We start from the raw sequence: 21,706 nt of genomic DNA, 5'->3' as shown, positions 1-21,706 counted from the left end.
CACTGTTGGTCTGAATGAAATAAATCCAGAATTTTAACCATGACCTTGCTTTGTGCTTACTAGTGGAAAACAAAATAGGTAAATAAATAGAATTCAGACTGTGTTGTTTACATTATATTTAAAGCCATGTAAAAGGGTTTGTTCATAGACTGTATATTACCACCAGTACAGTCTATGGTTTTGTTGCATGTTCTCAGTCACACCCAACAAATAGGCAGGCATGCCCGACCGCCTGCCCGCCCACCCACACACACACACTCCTTCATAGCCTAAATGGCAGAGTACATACTGTACATATAAAAATACAAATATATTGAACAACAATCGCTTATTTGTGACAATCACATAGTGACAGTAATCATAATTAGCAAGGAAACATGTTTCACTTACTTCTCAAACACACAAGAACTTTTCTCCTGGTCATCCTTCGGATCTGTTTGTCAACAACACACTCCCTTCGGTTGTCACTGAATTCCGTTGTCCCTTATGTATTTGTGTTGTAGCTTTTGTTTTTTTTTGTTTCTTTGTGTTGTGGCTTTTGTATTTGTATTGAACCGTTGGAGAGATGCCACTTCACCTCCTGCCACTTTCACCTTGAGCAAGGCACCGTACCCCAAAGCGCCTCAGGGCACTGTTCCAGCTGGCAGCCCACTCACTCTGACATCTCTCCATTTGTGCATGATTAGTTCCTGAGCAAGTGTGTTTATTTCAGGCCTATATGTAGTGATTCGTAACAGAGTGTAAATTGTAATTTCCCCACTGGGGATCAATAAACAGTATAAATCACCATTAAAATTAATGTCTCTGGCAGTGCTAGCGTTAAATTCAGGAAAACAAAACAAAATCGCTTAGGGGAGCAGCACTTCAACATAAAAACTGACTAGCTTTTCTTTGTCAACAATCTTCACAATGGCCACTATTCAGTGCAGTGCTGGTGTCTGCCATAATAGGAGCCAGTGCCTGGCTTTTCTATTGTATCTGCCAGTGTATGTTGTGTTTGTTTTTCTGAATAGCAGGCTGAATTTGGATCCAGAGCACACAACAGATGGATAGTGACTGACTAAGTTTTGTCTCTTTGAAAACTGTAAGACAAGGGTGATTTACGGCATTGGATTCATTTCTTCCATTAGTAAGTAAGTAATTATTACATGTATTGCTGATTTCTCATTGTAGGAAAACTAAACCTTAAACAAAAAAATTAATCTATTTATCTAGTCACTTCAGCTATAATTATACAGGCAAGCCAATGCTGTAATACACCAGTTTTGTATCAAAGCTATAGCTTTGGGTACATTGCAAAAAGTCAAACAAAGATGTCAGAAGATGCAGTTGTCCTGCATTGTGTCAGAGTCCATTTCTTTCTTTCTTTTTTTAATACCAAAACCAGGATATCGTGTGATTGTTGCTGCTTAGTCTTTTTCTTCCTCAACCACTTCTCTCAGCTGCTTTTAAGAAATGACTGTCAGTGAAATTCCATCCTTTTAGTTCAACAAATATAACAAATATAACGATTATATTGCATAGCATTGTGTCTATTTTCTTGGTTTCACATGATTTGGACTCATTACTGTAGCTGTGTTAAACAGCAGCATTTAAAGAAGGAACCAAAAAGAACCTTAGTTTGCATTACTAGCAGAGTACCTAAACGTATTGTCAAGTAAATATGTGCGTGTGTAATTTTTTAAGATTGAGTGCACAGGGAGATGACCAAACATTTACAACAACCTCTCTAAAGATTCTAAAAATTAATCTGTGAGCAGTTAGCCACTTCCGCTGTCTAAAGATAAACTATTAAAATAACAGAAAGGAGTTTTGAAGAAACAAAATAGAAACTTAAAATAGAACAATCTGAAAGTAGCGCAAGAAAACAATGCCAAACTTTTTTACTTTCAGTTTCTAGCAGAGATATTAACATCGATAAATTAAAGAGAGCGAAGAAGAAATAAACAGTAAAGTTATGAGGTGGTAGTACAGAGTAGGTTTTATTTTCCATGAATTACCAACATTTGAGCCTGGGCTGCAAACTAGGTGTGGTCTGTTTAAAGCCCAGTTCAGTCCAAAAATTTGTCACAAGAAGAGTTGAAACTGCTTGCAACGTTCTGAAACACCAGTATACACCAATGCGACTAAAAGAGATGGTGTACCGTCCACACAACGACTCTGTACTTCCGTTCCAAAATCAGACCTCAAATGAAGGAGGATAGTTAGAAATGTTCTACAGTTGCATTTCTTATTGTGATAAAACAGCGAAAATAACTTTTTATCTCTCTGACTTACTGCTTTGTCTGCTAATGTCGTTCCATTTTTGTATTAATTCCTATGGGTTGGGGTTAGCTCTAGTTTCAATAACAGTGAAGCTTAAGTATCAAAATACAATACAACAGGTTGTACCCTGGACATCCAGAGTTCTCGCGAGAGCACAAATAAAATTTGCTCAGCGAGTTACTCTGGCATCAAGCAATGCTGCTCTTTAACTATACCTTTGTAGCCGAGCTGCACCAATAGCATTGGCACTAGCTAAACAGATGATGACAGTTTAATCTAACAGTTAGCTCCACTGGTAGCTAAGCGTATGGGGCTCTGGATACGTCACCCCATGTATTGTTGTGATTGGTCGTAGTGTTATCCAATTGCGTGGAGTGAGATTTAAAAATGCACGCTTGGTGTTGCCCCTCGAGATGGGAGACTTTTGTTACTCCAGGCTAACAAGTTGTGGCATTTTGTTACATATTGAGCAGCAAGATATGCCCTGTCTCCTTCTCTAGAGTATTTTTATTTGGAAAGCTTATTTATCTCTTTAAAATCTAAGATTACAGAGTTGAACTAATGAACAAATCCCTTCTTTCCCAGTGGTATCTTTTCTTTCCAATATGATAGTAACGGGGCTGCTGCCAATGATTTAGGCAGTCTACAGGATGCGCTTCAGGTCGCCCCCTCTCCTCAGTTTTATCTTAAACCTACTGTAGATTGAGTGAGTGTATAAACATTATATCAGCATTGACAGAAAACTCAAAGAGTTTCTCTTATGTCATTCTAATAAAAAACAAATTATCATTTGAAACATCTAAAGTAAGTAAAATATACAGGAAGACATTTCACAGTTAACATTCCACAGGAACAGTACAAACCCAACCCCTGTATTTGCAACTCTTTTTATATGCTGATTAGTTTCAGTAATGCAGGATGACCCCAGTCACAGTTGACAATGCCCATGGTAAACCAGATAACCAGCACACTATTGCATTTGATGTGAAAATATTATTAGTCAATGAGCACCAGCTGTGTCAATCAACTCACCTGGCACTGCTCTCATGAGCCATTAACCATGCCCTCATCCACACATAGGCTACCTCTATCAGGGTTCTCAGAATAACTGCAAAGCTGCATTCATAATCATTGAACTGTGGGGTAAAGTGGGCCGGAATGATACGGAACTGCTACGGCACTCCAGCATTTCTATTGCCTTATCATTTGCTCTTCACGACAGCGGCAAAACCACAGCAACCTCTGGCTTACTTTTTTTTTTTTAAATCAATTTCGTAACTCTGGTCCAAATTGCCGGCTCATCATCCTACTTTTATTTGGCCTACCTTTGTCAAAGGTTGGCAGGTTTCTAATGATCCATTGATACCAATGTTATTTGACAAGAAAATCTGTCTATGTGCTGCAGACACCATTCCAGAAAGTATGAGCTCACCTTGCTTGAGACCAGTTTGACATTCCCTGAAGCCAGAGCCACTGCAGTATCAGCCATGACCTCTGCTTTGATGGAGCCCAGGCCTCCCGTGGCACTGGTCTTAATAAAGCTGTCCAACACAACATCCAGCAGGTCTGTTATCTGAGGGCACAGTGAGAAAGTTAGAAGTCAAATCCACAACCTTTATTTTTGAGATTTCACACTAAATGCATGTCCTTGGTGGAATTATTGGGTCCCTGCAAATTAGTGTGGTCTAGACCTACTCTATCTTGAAATTGTCCTGAGCTAACTTCTTTTATGATTTGACACTAAAAAATAAAATTTACTTGAAAATTGATTTGAAATGAATCAGGCAATTAGTGTGATAGACTCACCTGGCCCAGGCTGCCCCAGATCTTGGCTTGGATAGAGGGATACATCTGCTTTTCATTGATCGTCATGGTAATGAGTTTGTCCAAAATGGCAGTGACACGCTGGCGTTTGGCGTCATCGTTGTGCTTACAGAAGCGAACTAGATTGAGCAACCAGGGTGTCATGTACTCCAGACAGAGATGCTTCAGCTCGATACCTGCAATAGAAAAACCAACGCTCACTACAATACCCTTTTTTGTATTTTTTAATACAACGGTCATTGTTTTTGTAAAAAAGGACCATCTTTACTTAAAGGGGCACTCACACTTTTTCCACATGTATATCACTTTACTTAAAATGAGGAGTACTCACCCAGCCTGTAAAAAACAATTGTATAATGCCTTATGTAACTCTGGAGGAGCTTTGTCAAGTGTGCAGAAATAACCCTGATGCTGTCATCAGGTGACTACACATTTACTCCAAACTGGAAGTGTCCAGCTGAAAGGCGAGGGTATTTACCTGGCAAGGAAGCTCATTACTAAGTATGACCAATAGAACACATATTACCAATTTTTATATGAGTAAGTTTATTATGCTCGTGTTGTGAGAGAATCCAGTCCATCCTAATCAACCAAAAACAAAAGAACTGTCATCTATTAAAAGTGAATTTCTAAATAAAGATGTCCTAACCTGCCCTGTGCATCAGCGAACAGGCTAAGCGATGCATTCTTTGTTTGAAAAACTGTTTATGCGGTTTCTATTTTTGCAAAGTTTCGGTCTCTTCCTTCACCTCATCGGATAAAATAGACACAGAAACTGCACTAAAACTAGAAACAAAGCTACTTTGCACATGTTAGCTGCTTGTCATCAGAACAATAGTTAAGTGCCAACTAGGGCTGGACAATATATTAAAATCATGATTAATTTAACATTTTACCTCAATTACGACAAAGGAAAAAAGATGTATTATTTTTTCGTTCACTGACCAGATAAAAACTGTTGAAGATAAGATATTGTTTTTTGTAGAAAACAGATTAACTATGTATTGTTACTTATTGAATATTTTGAACAATTGAAATTCTGCAAACAATTGCATTTTTTGCACAAAGAAGAGATTTAAAGTTATTGTCCATAAGATTTTTATCTAGTTAATTGTATGTTAAGTTCCTATCTATCAAAGAGTGAGTTAAAACAATGGTGATTGAGCATATGACCTATCGATGAAAGCACTTGTATTTGCTGATTTGTCAAGTAATGGGATCTGATTGTCTGTGGTGACCTTCCCGCCCTAAATTCAAATGCGTGTGCATAGTTAGTGGCCCTTTTTCGTCAGTCAGCAGGGGTTGGTCTCTTCCAGTCTGACAGGCTGTGAAGGCTCTCATCTCAGCCAGTAGCAGCAGCAGTCAAGGCGCCGCCAGCTGGTTTGGCAGCTCTGCTACCCAAAACAGATCTTGGGGGACCACCGTCCTGGCTTCTTACTGCTCATCACTACCTTGGGCTTTGGGCTGGCCTGTGCCGTAACGTTACCTACAGGAGAAGGCAGCACCACCAACCAAAGTCCCCTTATTTTATTATGAAAGGGCATACATTTTGTAGGAGCTCAAGAGTTTTTACTTCCATCCACTTTCTGATGTTCAGATTTGTTCAGATGTTAGTACTGTTAGGCATGTTGTGTCAGCAAATGATGTTATCAATGTGAGCACCATACTCAAATAGCGAATAAGGCCTACTTCATCAGCTAAGGTTATTTCACCTTCTGCCAGAGTGGGTAGTAGGGTGTTTGTGCCACATTATTGTGGGTGTTGATGGCGCAGTAGATATGACACGTGCCTTTGATGTGGGAGATCTGGGTTCAATTCCCACTGCAACCAATGTGTCCCTGATTAAGACACCTAACCCATAGCTGTCCAGAGGCATGCGGCCTCTGACATCTATAGCAATTGTAAGTTACTTTGGATAAAAGCGTCAATGATAAATGAAATTGTAATATGTGTTATTGTGTTAGCACTGTTGACCATGTTAGCAGTGTAAGATAGCCGCTGTCTCTATCTAACACCTCACTTGGAAGTACCAGAGTCGCACCTGTAATAACATCTTACTGCCAAAGCTGGCGCTAGAAACAACCTAACTCAAATCTTAAGGACAACAACTTTGAAAACTTTTAATGGGAACAATGCAGTTTTTTTTTATTAGCTTAATTAGCCTTAACTGAACAATTTCAGAGTCAATGGAATGGTTATATGACTTTTTTCGAGTTGAATGGTTGTCTCGCTCCCCTCTAGCGCCGATGCACGAAAAAAACCACCCTTTGGCCGGCAAGTCGCCAGACTTAGCGTCAGGAAGTATCGTGTGATATGACATATACAGCATTAAAAGGCATCTCATATTCCTGAAGAAAGAAATTAAACTGTTCTTTGTTCCTGCAGGAAAACAGTCAGCTGTTAAACCAACTCCTGGGCTGTTAAATGCTTGAGTTTCGTGATGTTGTGGCTTGTGGTAGCGATAGAGGCAGTAGTGAGGTTTTCAGTTTCTCTCTCTCCCCTTTCATGTTGGCAGTTGTGCCCTATAAAAATAAAAGTCTAAAATGCCCCCCAAAAAATCAAAAGAAATCTTTCTGTCATCAATATGACTGATATAACCACTTTGGAACGTTGGAAAATCAAACAGCATTGTGTCTGGAATGATTAATAACATCATCTAAATCAGTTAAAGCATGGTGAATTTCACTACTTTCTCCAGGAAGTAAACGTTAGTCTAGATCCACTGGTTCTCAAACTGTGGTACGCGAGTTCCCTCCAGTGGTACAATGATAGAATCTCTGATATATTTCAAATAAAATGTAAATTAATTAATTTAAAAACATAATACTATGCTGCTTTCTTCGTGTGGGGAGTGAGTCCTTACCCCAAGTGAAGGAGTTTAAGTACCTTGGGGTCTTGTTCGTGAGTGAGGGGACCATGGAGCGTGAGATTGGTCGGAGAATCGGAGCAGCCGGTGCGGTATTACATTCCGTTTATCGCACCGTTGTGACGAAAAGAGAGCTGAGCCAGAAGGCAAAGCTCTCGATCTACCGGGCAATTTTCTTTCCTACCCTCACCTAGGGTCATGAAGGCTGGGTCATGACTGAAAGAACAAGATCCAGGGTACAAGCGGCCAAAATGGGTTTCCTCAGGAGGGTGGCTGGCGTCTCCCTTAGAGATAGGGTGAGAAGCTCAGTCATCCGAGAGGAGCTCGGAGTAGAGCCGCTGCTCCTTCGCGTCGAAAGGAGCCAGTTGAAGTGGTTTGGGCATCTGGTAAGGATGCCTCCTGGGCGCCTCCCTAGGGAGGTGTTCCAGGCACGTCCAGCTGGGAGGAGGCCTCGGGGAAGACCCAGGACTAGGTGGAGAGATTATATCTCCAACCTGGCCTGGGAACGCCTCGGGATCCCCCAGTCGGAGCTGGTTGATGTGGCTCGGGAAAGGGAAGTATGGGGTCCCCTACTGGAGCTGCTGCCCCCGCGACCCGATACCGGATAAGCGGATGAAGATGGATGGATGGATGGATAATACTATAGAAATAATACACCATTTCCAATAATAATACTTAAAAGTGCAATATGTAATATTTCCGCTCCATCCCAGCTACGGTGATCTGCGGATCGCCGGAGCAGATATGCAGAGCTTCTATTTTTGCCGGATGCCAGAGAGCTCTGTAGAAATTCAGCACATGGCAGATGGTGACAGGAAGTCGAGCACAGAAACAAAATAAAACATCTAATTAATTTTTAAAATAAAACAGTGCTCACAGCCGATCACATTCCCCTGCACTACACCTTGAAAACACAGCACAGAGTTGTTTCCTCTCTATTCCTCTGGATGGAAACAAACTGTTGTTGTTTTTTGTGGTTCTATTCTACATGAATTTGTAAGATCTCATGGGTCTTCGAGACTTCAGCTGTCAGTCATGACCACAGCCGTTTCGCAACAAATCCGGACCTGGTGGGTATTGACGACGGCAGAGCACGGAGCCGTCACACAGTGGAGCTGATCCGCAGCTGTTACGCATATGTAACATACTGTAACAACAATGCTAAAGCCAGTATTTTCTCTTGCCTGATGTTTGGTCTGTGTGTTGGTATGAACTGCCAAAAACTGCCGGGCAGGTTGCCAGATAGGTTGTAAAAACGCAAATTCAGTGCACTACAGCTGTAGCGATAGTACAGCCATGGAGGCAGCAAACAAACAACAGGATCAACTGAGATAGATTCTACCTAAAAAACCTTGGCATATTTCTAACAATTTAACGAACCCCGGGTATATTTTGGAGATGTATTTGAAAGATGGAGACATCTTAGAGCCCAAAAGGACGCTGAGGAATTTCCTCCTGAACAGGTGAGCATTAGCTTGAGGCTAATTTATTACGTCCGCTGGAGATGGGCATTTTTAGTCATTACAACATTTGTATATTCACATTGAATTTTATTGAGTAATGTTACTCAAGTTAGTAACTCACAAAACAATTGAGACACAGCCAGTGAAGTGATCCTTACTGGTCAACTGCTAACATTACCGGAGGTCCAGGCAAGCGGGCCACGGCGGTTTACGACGTGTAGCCTCATCAGCTGCCGTAGCTGACAAACGGAGTAATTTTTAGAAAGGGAGTCTGTAAATTGAAAGAGAGGACCGTGAGTTTGAGCTTTTTTTAGTAGTTGTTTCCGTAATTTTAAGCCGAGGAAGTGTGTCTGTCAGTCGGGGAGGGGGGGGCGGGAGTATTAGTGTTATTAGCGGCTGTTGCCATAATTTTAGTCAGAGAAAGTGTTTGCCGGTTGAGTAGAGAGGACAGGTAGTGGTGCTTTTAGCGGATGAGGGGGATCATTTTTTGAGCTGTTGAAACTATAGTCAAGAAGCAGAAGTGCTAGTTGCTAGTAAATAATAAGGAGATATGATCCAAGTTACCTCAAATTTAGATTCAGTTAGCGCGGGACAGAGGAAGTATGGCGTGGTTGTGGCTATCAACCATACATATTGTTTTTAGGAATAAACCTGCCTTGTGCGTGAACTGTCCGTAGGTCTATGCTATTGCTATGCTCTCTTTTATTGTAGGTCATAATGGTGGTACTCATATTTTCTAAATTGGTACGTGGTGTAAAAAGTTTGAGAACCACTGGTCTAGATCAGGGGTTCCCAAATCTTCAGCCCACGACCCCCAAAGTAACGGTGCAAGTGACTCGCGACCCCCCCACTATAAACGTATATAAACAATACGTGCAACCGCGCACGCACTATAAACGTGAAAATCAAAAGAGCTGTTCCCTTTTTATTTATTTGCTTGGTTTTATTTTAAATTTAGCCACCAGTTTTATCTTGTGTTAAAATCATGGCTAACATTTGCTATTTCTAATCGTTTTTAAATTTTTGTTTTATTTCTGGAAATCAACTTGCGACTCCCCCTCTCTGGCTTGCGACCTCCCTGTGGGTCCCAACCCCCACTTTGGGAATCACTGGTCTAGATGACCTGATAATAATAACAATATTAATAATAACTAGAAAATTCAGCGGTAATTTTATCAGTGTGCCTGCTATTGGGGCACATCCAAATAGCTATAAAAACTTAATAAAAAATAGTAAGTGAAACAAATATACACAGATGTATAACTTTTTAAAACCTATTTAAGACCTTTCTGTTTCCCAGAAACAGCTATGGCGTAGCTAGCGCTAAACCAACCAGATTCCATTTAAAAAACAGTACTTTTAGCCTGTATAGAGCCAACATATTTTCACATGTAAATCTGTAAAGTATGTGTTTATTTCAACCAACAATAGAGTTGTGATGGTTGGAAAAGTGTAGAGAAGACCAAAAACGGCTTTTCATAGTTTTATTTGGTTTCTGTCAACTCTGAACGAAGTGTGTTTTGCAATGCTAAAATGACTGTTTATTTACATAGTCTGGTGGGTGTGGTCCATTGTGACAACATGTTAGCTGACAGATAACACTTTTTCTCCTTCCTCCCTCTCCTCCTCCTCTTCAAGTCTGTCTTCTATGAAACAGCTGTTGGTGTTGAGGCCTAAAGTCAGTTAGGAGTCAGTCAGTTGGTCAGTTAGTCCATCATGACATCATGTGAGCTGACAACTCTTCTCCTTGTTGCTATGGTGATTTCCACAGAGAGGGATCCAGATACTTTCTTTCAATGTTTTCTATTGCGAAAGGTTTTAGTCCAATAGACTCCATAGTTACATGTCTGCGATCGGCACAAGATTTCCTACATTTTGACCAACAATGATGTCTGAAGACTCAAAACTGGGGGAGGGAGAGCAATTTGTTTGGGGAAAAAATCTGTGAATCGTACTCCAGCTGCATGGTTTTTCCATAGTTTCTATCAACAGTTGGTCCGATCACAGCCAACAATTTAAGTCCGATAGACTCCCTAGTTACATGTCTGGAAACTGGAGGAGAGAGAGCAATTTGTTTGAAAAACTTTCAGAGAATCATACTGCAGCCCCCCCACTCTGTCCTCTACTCTAGCTCTTAACATTCCGCCTCATATACATTTGAAATGTCTAAAAACGGAACAATACATAAACTGTGATTTTGGAGAAACCGTGCTTGATATCTGAATGCCCATTCAGCCCAATAAACGCCAAAGTCTTGTCTTTGGTTTAAACTTTTAATTATGTTTGTACGTTAAAGTGGCGAAAACAGCACAGTCCCAAAGAGGGGGCGTTTTGAGCGATGTTGAGCGATGTTCCAAACATTTCCCATTCAAGTCAATGAAAAATGTTGCGTGTTTTTTGCCAATTTTGTGAAAACCACGCGGCAAATCTCATTGAAACGTCATAGCACACCATTCCCGATCATTACACACGTTTCGATATATTGTGTGTGTGCGCCTGTTGCCAACGCTCTGGGACTAGTGGGACAAAATTTGGCGGAAGATGAAGAATAATAATAAGAATGGGCAATAATAGACATTGCGCCGAGTGCTGCAATTGCAGCACTTCGGCACACTGAATAATAATAAAGATTTTGCATTTGTTTTAATTGAAATAAATGGATAAAAAGAATGCCAAAAACATGATAATGATTTGTAAAAAGACTAAATTCATACTTTGCCAGGTTTGTCCGCATGACAACTTTTAAAATGCTTGTTTCCTGAATAAAGTTCGAATCGATCAGGGCTATACTAACATTGGAGCTACTCCATCAACACAATAGGCATAATTTACCAGATAGTCCAATCTCCCTCCTTACTTTTCCCCAAGAAAGCTCCCTTTTTGTTCCGTCTCTGTGCAAATAATGATTAATTTCTCTCTCTCTTTCACTCTGTCTTACTGACAAACGGAGCAGGTTAGGACATTGTTGAGAAACATTGAAAACAATCTGACATTTGCTTGTTTGCATTGCATCCAGTTAGGGAGAGATGTCATTTGTGTTGTTTATTTTTGAGTCCCCACTGCCACAAATTTGTCTATATGTGTCTAAAATTATTCTTAGTGTGATTGTTTTGACCACGGTTTACAGCAATGGGCATACCTACGATTAACTAGACGACTAATCTAATGCTAATTTAGCCAACTAGCACACACTGATCAGTCTGCATAATTCCCCCGGCACTAAGTGACTTCAGTCGGGAAGAGAGCAAACAACAGCCCCGGGACACATAGTAAACATTAACAACCTGCCAGCTAGCAGTCAGCCACTATCATTAACGTTACAGCAATGCAAACCCGGCCAGCACAAACTCCAGTGCCGGGTGCTAACGATAGTGATTGCAGTTTAATGATATGTTATGAAACAGACCGTATCAAACCCCAGGCACATGAGTCAGCACAGCGGCCATCTCCTTTAACGTTACCTGCCGTGCTGGAAATATGTCCCCGTTTGCGGTTAGCTGTTAAATTTCGATGGCAAATGGTGACTATCCTGCGGCAGTGACAGCCAAGTTTAGGCAACAAAACGACTAGTTAAGATTACAAAAAATGAAGGGGGAGATAATTCTGGGGAGCTGGGAGATCTTCTGCACAACGACAGCCATCGATCGGACGTCTCCGCAGCCGTGGAGATTCTGCCAGCTGTGTGTGTCAGAGCTAAGCCCCACTCTCTGTCAACATGCAGAGAGGACAGATAAGCTTGCACTTACACACTCTCAAGGTACTGAAATTTGGCACTGTTTGATTTACTGTGAAATGCGACACGGTAGTACAGACGTAATTTGGTCAGTACCCAAAAAAGTACAGAGTTCAGTACCCAACTCTAGTGTGCATGTGTAGTGGGAGAAGAATGCATGTGTTAATTGCTGTGGGCCCTTGTTTGTGTGTTTGGTTTGTGCGCTGATAAATTTGATTATTCTGTTACATGCACTTTGTGATGTGCCTGGGTCAGATGTAACCAAAATGCTATTTTTTTAACACAAAAAGTGAGGCTACTATTGTTACTGATTCTGTGCACTGATAGCTTCTTTCTTTTTAATGCACTCTGATATGTGACTGGGTTAGATGTGACCAAAATGTTTCTGCTTTTTAAGTGAAACCAAACCGTATTGCTACCTCACGTTCTGTTGAACTGCCGTTCATTTTTGTTTAAAAGTGAAACAATTAATGAACAGGTTTTTTTCCAATTAAAATGTGTAATTTCTAGCTACTTTAGTGGCCACAGAAAATGTTTTGCCCTGCTAAATTGCTTTGTTTCAAAATCTTAGCCCATTTGATTTTGTAAGTGAATTGCCCAGCCACACCACATATTTGCACATCTTTGTAAAAAGGCAGTTATGTGCAAAAGAAACGTTATGCTTTTTAGAGAGTGGCTTAAGTCCAGAAACTCAGATAAGCACAATTTGTCTATTAGATTCAGAAAGAGTAAAAAAAAAGAAGATCTGTTAAGTGGACTTACTGGATTTGCTGAAGCCTGAGATGCACTCCTCCAGAAACTCCAGTGTGAGATGTGGCTCATTGGCAGCAAGAGTCTTGCTTATGGAGACTATGAAGAGGGTGTTGTTTGCTGGGATGCAGAGGCCTGACGTCTCCAGCAGCTGGCCCTCTATCTTCAGGTTGAAGGTGCAGGTCAAAGCACACAATAGGTTGTAAGCCGCAGACCTGGATGTGGAACAAGAAGTCAGAGGGGTTAAACCCTGTCAAGAGAAGTGCACTAAACAGTGGCTGAAATAAAAGCTCCATGGAGTGTAATTTACATCTAAACTAAAGCCACATAAATTAATTTTACATTTGCAACCCAAAACACAAGTGTTTTAATTGTTTTGCAATTTTGGTACTTACTAATCCAAATAAAAAAAACAAAGGAACCCAAACAGATGAGCTTTCTCTAAAAAAGAGAGCACCTGCTTGCTGTAGAAAATACTTGTTTGGCAAAAAGAAAAATTCTTTGTGTAAATACATGGATCTGACCTTTTTCCTTTACAGGCCCACTCTTTTTAATCAAAGATATAGTTTGCTGATTTAATCCAGCTCTTTTTCATGACAGTTGGGGAAATTTTGTTTAGTTTGGTTTCCCTCCGTGGCGCCAGTGCATGGAGCGACCTGTCTAGTAGAGCAGCAGAGGTCTGCCGAGATTAAATGGATGACGCCGTTCATCTAAACACACAACGCCCAAACAAAAGTGACATAGAGCTGGTTTAAAATCGACAAACTATACCTTCAAAGCTGGTGATGTTACTGCATTGTTTTACCTGCTGGAATAACTCTAAATGCCCTGACGAACAAACCTGAGGCTGGGGTCAGAACTGCCCAGGTTCAGCAAGGCGATGTTGAGCAGAGTGCCAGGTACATCTTTTGGTCGAATCTTGGTGTGCTGTGGGATGGAGTCAGGCTGCGACAGCTCCCAGCGTGTCCGTATATGGATAATGGACTGGACAATGGCGTCACACTCCTGGTGCATGAATGTGAGTGGTGTGCCCTGGTTGGCCATGGTGAGGGTGAACTGGCTCTCATCCACCAGGCAAATCTCCTCGATCTCTGAGGCGTAGTAGACGTCGTTGAGGAAGACAGGCTGGCCAAGGACACGGGTCCGCTCGGCTGAAGTCACCTGAACTGCTGTCGAGCCCACCTGATAACCAAGAAAACATACATTGTTTTAGGAAACCCAAGAATTTCTATAATGATCGTACCAACCAACCTACCGATCTAATCTTTTTAGTCTAAAAGCACCTTTTAGTACAAACTGCTCTGGCTAAATCCTTACCTTTATGGAGACCTTGGTGTCTTTATGGGCCAGCTTGAGGGCATTATGGAACACTTTAAGGTCTTCCTCCAGGGTTAGCGTGGCTGCAGGTAGTTTCTGTTGCTCGGGTTCGATGTGCTCGGCCAGCTTAGCTGGAGAGTCAATGAACTGGAGTCGCTTGCTGCCCTTCAGGCCTGTCAGTAGCCGTTCATGGTACTTGGTGTACTCCCTCACCCAGGTGTTGCAGTTGTAGACATAGACAGCTGCTACATTTTCGTAGGCAAAGCCAGGAAAGACCACAAACCACTTGGACAGGAAGTCGGTCTTGAAGCGGTTGCTAGGTCCTATATGTGTTAAGTCTACTACTATCTCATAGGGCTTAGCGTAGTATGGTTTAAGAGTGAGGAGGACATGGTAGATTAGCAGGTCACCATTTATCTGGCCTGTTTTGAACCTAAGAAAAAAAGATATTAAAAAAAAATCAGACAATCAAATTAAAATTCAACCCTTTTAGTAAGTAAGTACAAGTAGTAAAAGTAGTAAGTGTTTGGGGTTAGTTGTGTACACATGAGCCTTACTAAAAATCTTCATAGCCCAATATGCTACACTAATGAAAGCCTCAACAATACACTAAAAAATACATTTCCTTTTTTGTCTCTCTTTTCTTGTAAGAGCTCTTCAGTATCTGTGGTATCAACTTGAGGCCCTGAAATAACCAAACCAGAAAAAGACCCAGAGAAAGGGTCAGGAAGTAAGTTCAGAGCATCTCAAGAGTCCGTCTGCAGAAGGTGTCTCACTCCATCCCTCCACATAAGACTAATTTAAGTAAGTATTGTCAATACATGATCATACTTAGAATAAAAGTCAAACTTCTTAAATCATCGAGGGTCAAACATAATTGCAAACATAATTGTAAAATCAACTTGCTGGTTTGAATTTTTGAAATGGTTTTATGTAGATGCTTAACTATGTGGGGTTAAGAGCGATTCAGTACATTTAAATTCACCTTATGAGTTATGCAGTCAACATTTCTGCTCTTAATTTCAGAGCACAATGGAAGGCACCCGAACTTCTCTCTGTCTGTTTCTCCTGCTCAACCATCTTGTGTTCTGTCCTACTGATGCTGACCAAGACCAATCAACCATGCAGCCTTATTCGCACAAAACAGAAAAACAAGAAGGCAGCTCAACCCCTGCTGTGGAGCCCAGACTCACTACCATTGGCCACACAAACTCACCTGATACAGACACCAATGGCACTCGTGTCAACTGCTTGATTGACACAGAGATGGGTTTGATTGCTATAGGTTCAGCAGGGGGGCTGATTTTCTGCCTGCTAGTTGCCACCATGGTATTGGCATGCCAGATCTGCCTCATTCAAGGCCGTGTTTATGCCCCCCCAACCTCCCGGTCCAACATGGACTTTGTGAGCGGTACGGGCTACTGGGGCATTGACCGGCCAGAGGTCGGAGGACTGGTTGGGCCGTGTGATGCCAGTGTCATGCTCGAGGAGGTGAAAGAAGACAGCAAGATGGGGAAAGAGGGACAGGCTGAAATACAAGAGACAAGGGAAGAAGCTAAGGCAGGACTTGAAGAAGGGGCTACATCAATGGCTTTTGATCCTGAAGGGAAGGCTTATCAGATGCAGAGCTCCAGCTCCAAGAACTCCTGTCTGGAGGTTCCCAGGGATCTAGAAGACATGCCCCTTGTTGTGTAAGGAGGTATCTCAAACCAGTCAGTTCAACTGTTGTGTTGTGGTTTAACTGGGTATTTTTTATTGGCATGTTATATTTATGTTCCTTTTCCAATTTTTTTTACCTCACAGATAGTTTGAAATTGGGTATTCTGTTGCTGATACAATACTTTAGTTACAGTACCCATACCAAAAAAGATACCTATACCTTACTTTGAGAATTATAAATAGAGGACCCTTTTTCCTTGTTAAAAATTGTTTTAAATAAGGAAAAACTAACAACCATATAAAAACCTTAAACAATGGGGGAAAAAACAAAAGAAACCTAAGCTATTTTTTTAAATAATTACAAATAGTTTAGTTGAAATAATAAGAATATTAGATTTTTTGTGATAATAATAGTGCTGCTGACTGTACTACTCGACTATTCTTCCTGGCCAAGTCTTTTGTCAAGATGTATTGTTGGCCAAGTTGTTGTCAGACACAAGAAACAAATATTTTAATAGAGTGAAGTGTACATTTTTCACGATAATTAGTTAACTTTTAATGTTTTTTACATGTTTTTACACACTTGCTTAGCAAATATAATATTTACTGTAAGACTGCTTAATTTGGCTCAAATTTTTGGTTTTACAACATAAATGTTAAATAAAACACAATGCATTTAATAAACAGACAAAAAGGTAGATCAACACACTTATATAAGCATCAACGATACCCCAAGACTAGGTATGACACCAGGGACCTTACATGCTGCCGTAACCATGTTAAAATGTCTGCTAATAGTCCTTGTTGTACACATCTGTGTTATATAAATTTTACCTGTGCCGCAGACTTTTCAATAAATTTTTAAAACCTGTTAAAATTTCAGGTTTTAAATAAATGGATTTTTGCATAATGTAAATGCCTTGTGTAAGTCACTCCCCCTTTATTTGTATTGGATTTCTTTAGGAAGTGTTTATTAAAAAACTAAAAAACATTGAAGCATTATTGTAAGAAATTATTAGCCAATTTGTATGTACTGCAGTACTGAAGCTGTAATAAGCAGAACAAAATACTTTTTTATTATTATAAAGAACATTATTCAATGTTCTTTATAATAATAGATAATTAAATGTAATTATCTAAAACACCTGTTGTAACGTTTAGGTTTGATGGGTAGTAATTGCATAGAAATACAGCTAAGAAGGCTAAATGGAGGCTCTGCTGGCCTTCAGACTGTGGGTGTGTAAACGTGTAGACTCTTAGTGCAGCTGAGCACTAAAGTCAACCTTATCACTATATCACTTACTGTGTGAGCAACTCTAGTTATGGCACGTGGAAAGGAATTCTACAAATGTTAATTCAATTACATTTTGTACAATTTAGTGTTTTAACATGTTTTAATGTAGTAAGAATTTGGTTTTAAACATGAACTTCTATGTTTAGCACAGCAAACTGAGAATGCAGATGATTGTCATCAGTTTCAAATTTCATACTTCCTGTAAGTAAGGCAAGAATGAGTCAACATTTCAGAATACCCCTAGTTCCTGCTTTTATTCAAGGGAAATTCTGCAAGACAGGCAACAGCATAATATCCTATGACTATTTAACTTTTAATACATCTTGGATCGACACAGCTAACGGGTTACGGAGGATATTTGTGTGAAGTCATTGGTAAGTACATTAGAATCAATTGTATTAATAATGTGGCCTTAGGTCCACCTAATATCTTGAACGCTTTCCATTAATGCTGTAGCGGTAAAAAATGGGGAAGTGCAATCAATGGAGTATATCCAAAACAAAAATAGAACATTATATTTCTCATTTGTGTATTTTGAAATCAATACATGAATTTAGGCAATACGTTCATTTTAAATATATTTATTCTATCAAGGATATAGGTAAGGGCTCCACATTTCTATAGATTTATGTACATAGTTCATTATTACTTTATAGTTTGTTGGTGCTATAGTTTCTAAATGAGGTGTTATTTTGATGCCCAAATATGTAAAATTAGATGAGAGCTTGAAAGCAAATGAGTATTGGTTTATATATTTTCTTTAATTTCCTTAAAGCAGCATTAGCGATGATTTTGAAGCATTTACTTTATGTCCGGAGATTATACCAACAGTGCTGGTATGGATGTGTTTAATTGGTTTAAGAATAAAATTACGTTGCCAGCAAAAAGAGCTTTTCTATGATCTCTGTTGCCAATTGTAATCCCTTGTATTTGCCTAATATATCTAATTGCTATTGCTAGTTGTTAAATAGCTAGTATGAACAGAAGTGGTGATAGAGGTCAACCTTGGGGACCTGTAAAAGTATGAGCCAGTTAAGGAAAGTATTTCAAAAACCAAATCGAGCTATGACGTCAAAGACAAAACCCACTCAACCCTATTGAAGACCTTCTCTGCATTAAGTGAGAGAAGAGTTTGAAGTTATGATGTTTTTTACACCAATTTGGATTATTTCAGTGTAGAAAGCCTAAAAAAATAACACAGTTGCACTTTCATTTGGCTCTTTGTAATTTAAAGCTAATCTCCTTGCACTTACTTCTTGCTGTCTGGAGTTTGTGCCTTCAAGGTTGAAAGCACTTGGAAGTTGCATTTGATAAAAGCCTCAGCTAAATGACAAATAATATAATTGTGCCATCATAACCGGAAGTCAAACCTTAACTTCTTGATTTAACAGAAACTTAAATGTAATTAAAGACCAGTAGAAAGATAAATATAAGTCAGATACAACTGTTGAGTGTAGTGCTTTAAATACAACCTGTACCCTTGAAACATATGCCTATTTAGAGCTGCATTTTAAAGAAATGGTGCAATACTAGGTTACATTTCACAAAATCACATTGCTTCAGATTGTATGCTGTGCATTTCTTCTGTTCTAGCTCCAAAGACACAGCAACCAGCTCGAAGACTGAAGAAAACAATGGCCATCGATTCAGTAAGCCTAATTTACATATGGCTGCTGCCACTGACAGCAAGCAGCACAGTGACATCTGGCCAGAATAATGACTTCACTACTGTAATACTAGGACCACAGGTAACAAGGAATCAATTCACACATGACAAGCTGACAACACATGATGCGTCGAGCTTCAATCCACTCTTAAATGTCTCAAGTCGTAAAATCACACAGTCTATCACAGTTGATGTAAATCTAACAGAGGAAAAAGCTACAAAACTCAGCACTAAACCTTTACAATTCAAAACGCATTCAAAGACAGTTTTACCAGGTATTACAACAGCAGCAACTAAAACAAATGAAGTAAGCATGAAGTCCACAACAGAAATACAATTTAATGTCACCACATCAGCAACGACGGATGTAACCAGTCACGGCAGCATCCAAATCACTACGAGGGTACCGTCAATGCTAAGCAGTTCCACCCAAAACCAGTTAACCAATGATAAAATCCCACCATCTACACGTCCAACACAGTCTGCAAACCTCATCTCTACTACAGCTACATCTACCAAGCCTGTTGTAGACCAATCTACAAGTACAAGCCCAGTCACAGTTGGGGATGCTACGCAGTCCACAAGTTTATACAAAACGACAATTGCCACAACGAAGGCATCATTCATCAACATCACAAAGGCAAAGGAAAGACAAGATCCTCCAGAAAAAAATTCAAAGTCCAGTAAAGAAAAACACCACAGCAAAGCAGTGGCAGGGCTTATAGGGGGAGCCCTGATAGTAATGATGGTAGGATTCCTGATCATCTATATAAAGAAACAGATGCTTCAAAGGCAGCAAATAACAACTAGAGACTGGGCCGGTCCTTCACCATTTCTTGAGGGTGGAGCTGACAATGGCCAGGTAACACTGAGAACATCTAACCAGATTTCTCTTTCCAGCTTCCTGCCACATAGACTGTCCAAAAGGTTGTCTTTGCTCCCAGAAACAAATGAGGAGTTAGAAGATATGACAAAAGGTACTACATTTGGAAATAAACATCAAGGGACTACATTTGGTCAAGAGTTGGATGGAAATGATGTACAAAAAAGCGATGGGACTGCTGTAGTTGTTTCAGAAATAAAAAGCACAGATGTTCCAGAGATTGAAAACTCTGTCTTAGAGACCTCTTCACAAACAGAAGAGAACCTGCTATACACATACACAAATTTGGAGGTTGCAAACCTCAGTCAAGACCATGCCAATCCCCCCACTCTATCTGGAGCTGTGGAAATTTTCTCTGGCACAACTGAATGAAGGCTTTGGGCAACCATAAGTGAATGTAAGTGCCAAACCCTCCCCCACTGCATCAACTTCCCTGGTTTCTAGGCAGCAAGAACTGTGACTGACACAGGAAACTACAGGGATTCTCACCAGACCCATGATGTATTTTCTTTATCGCCATGTGGAAATGTCACCCAAACCTGAAGAGTGTGAATTAAAAATGCTTTCTATTCCAACATCTCTGCCCTGCCAAACCTGTGCAAAGTGCTACTAAAGAAAATATAACAATAAGGCGCATGCAAGAACCTTTGTATTCATCTTGCAGGTAATGGAAAGGTTATGCTGTGGTGAGAACAAACCGTAATTATGAAACTAATCAGGAATTGTCCTGATTAGTTATAACTAATAGCTGTGAATACCACAGGCTAAATACAAGCGCTTGTGTTTTCTACATCTGCTTAGAAAAACGGGCCAACTCATGTTTTATCTGACATAGAAGTTACAGTCAGTCTTGAGTGCAAATATTTGCTGTCTCATTAATTTACTATCTGCAGAGTAACGTAGCATGTACAGTTGAAAATAAAGAATGTTCATTACCCTTGACACTGGAGTTACACACTTTGGAATTTTATATAGCAGGTTTCAAAACTTTCTCAACATTTCTCAAGAGCAAATTTCACAATACTGACTTTCAGTCATCACTGACTGTTTTGTAAAGCTTGTGCAATAAGTAAAAAAAATGGTATTGCAGAATGTTTGGTTAGGGTCTGTTCATTTTTTTACGTAATGGGCTACCAGAGGAGTTTTGGGGTTTTCAGTCAAAAAAGACGCGACCCTCCCTTTGCCAGTAATACATTTTTCTGTTGTTTGCCATTGGCAAAAAAGGACAGGTAAACATCGCTTTTATACAATCATGACATGTAAGACTTAACCTCTGCTTTCTCATGTTAAACATCACACTCCAATGTTATGGTGGCCATTTCAATAGATTTACCACTAACATTGTTATGGAAACACAATAAGCATGGAAACTTAATAAACACTTCCTGCATTACTGCATTACTTCAAATACCAAGTTACTCCTCTAGTAAACTAGTATTCCCATATTAAGCAATAAAACATTGACACCATTTAACAAAGCACACTGGGCAAAAACATATTCCACACATGAACTGGTTGCTATGGACTCGTCACTAGGCTTCCTCAGTCATTGTATATTAGCATTGGTAAAGCTGTCGAAGTTGAAAATTATCCAAAACTCCATTTCTCAGACGAGCGTCAATTTGGGGGATTACATGCTAACACTCCTTCCTTTTTCAACAGATGTCTTAGTTACAACACGATGGAACTAGCAAAGCAGTTTTGTGTTTATGTGTGGGCGAGAGTTATTCAGTTTGGAAAATCTCTGGCTGACTAAACAGGGACCCATCTGCTAGTGATGGGAGCCGAGACTGAGAGCTACATGGAGATACATGACAAAATATGCACCAAACAAGACACTTTGAAATGTTGCCGTTTTCATCTATACAAAAGTTGGATGACTAAAAAAACTGCCTCACCCTCCCCTCAACAAAGAATAAAAAGACATTACCCTCCCGTTTTCCTCTGGTGGTCCATTCCACAAATACCAAACGGTCCCTTACAAGA

The 21,706-nt window shown here is 40.1% G+C and overlaps 3 protein-coding genes across 8 annotated transcripts in view; 2 read left to right on the top strand and 1 right to left on the bottom strand.

The window, feature by feature from the left end:
* nf1a (neurofibromin 1a) overlaps positions 1 to 21,706 on the bottom strand; it is a 256,060-nt gene that overhangs the window by 74,281 nt on the left and 160,073 nt on the right. For all 3 annotated transcript variants that reach the window (XM_032506717.1, XM_032506735.1, XM_032506726.1), the window contains 5 exons: positions 14,219 to 14,651; positions 13,743 to 14,083; positions 12,914 to 13,116; positions 4,072 to 4,265; positions 3,698 to 3,838 (listed from right to left, as the gene is read on the bottom strand). In XM_032506717.1, the coding sequence (XP_032362608.1) occupies positions 3,698 to 3,838; positions 4,072 to 4,265; positions 12,914 to 13,116; positions 13,743 to 14,083; positions 14,219 to 14,651 (1,312 nt within the window). The remainder of the gene's footprint in view (positions 1 to 3,697; positions 3,839 to 4,071; positions 4,266 to 12,913; positions 13,117 to 13,742; positions 14,084 to 14,218; positions 14,652 to 21,706) is intronic.
* On the top strand, positions 918 to 17,519 carry LOC116674360 (uncharacterized). 3 transcript variants are annotated; one of them, XR_004328082.1, is made up of 4 exons: positions 918 to 1,133; positions 14,870 to 15,022; positions 15,245 to 16,448; positions 17,509 to 17,519. XR_004328082.1 is itself a non-coding variant. In XM_032506866.1 (3 exons), the coding sequence occupies exon 3, from the start codon at positions 15,251 to 15,253 to the stop codon at positions 15,911 to 15,913; it is 663 nt and encodes a 220-aa protein (XP_032362757.1). In that variant the 5' UTR covers positions 918 to 1,133; positions 14,870 to 15,022; positions 15,245 to 15,250; the 3' UTR covers positions 15,914 to 16,808. The 3 variants fall into 3 exon arrangements, 2 of the variants coding, with proteins under 2 accessions (XP_032362757.1, XP_032362760.1); XM_032506866.1 differs by lacking the exon at positions 17,509 to 17,519 and having other exon boundaries at positions 15,245 to 16,808; XM_032506869.1 differs by lacking the exon at positions 17,509 to 17,519 and having other exon boundaries at positions 959 to 1,129; positions 14,872 to 15,022; positions 15,245 to 16,808.
* Positions 17,404 to 20,791, top strand: LOC116674239 (protein EVI2B). Of its 2 annotated transcripts, XM_032506849.1 has the most exons (3): positions 17,404 to 17,545; positions 18,765 to 19,056; positions 19,135 to 20,791. In XM_032506849.1, the coding sequence occupies exons 2-3, from the start codon at positions 18,806 to 18,808 to the stop codon at positions 20,090 to 20,092; spliced, it is 1,209 nt and encodes a 402-aa protein (XP_032362740.1). In that variant the 5' UTR covers positions 17,404 to 17,545; positions 18,765 to 18,805; the 3' UTR covers positions 20,093 to 20,791. The 2 variants fall into 2 exon arrangements, with proteins under 2 accessions (XP_032362740.1, XP_032362735.1); XM_032506844.1 differs by having other exon boundaries at positions 18,765 to 20,791.

Source organism: Etheostoma spectabile, chromosome 3 (assembly GCF_008692095.1).
Source record: "Etheostoma spectabile isolate EspeVRDwgs_2016 chromosome 3, UIUC_Espe_1.0, whole genome shotgun sequence".
NCBI lineage: Eukaryota > Metazoa > Chordata > Actinopteri > Perciformes > Percidae > Etheostoma > Etheostoma spectabile.
This window is presented reverse-complemented; position numbering and strand designations above follow the sequence as displayed.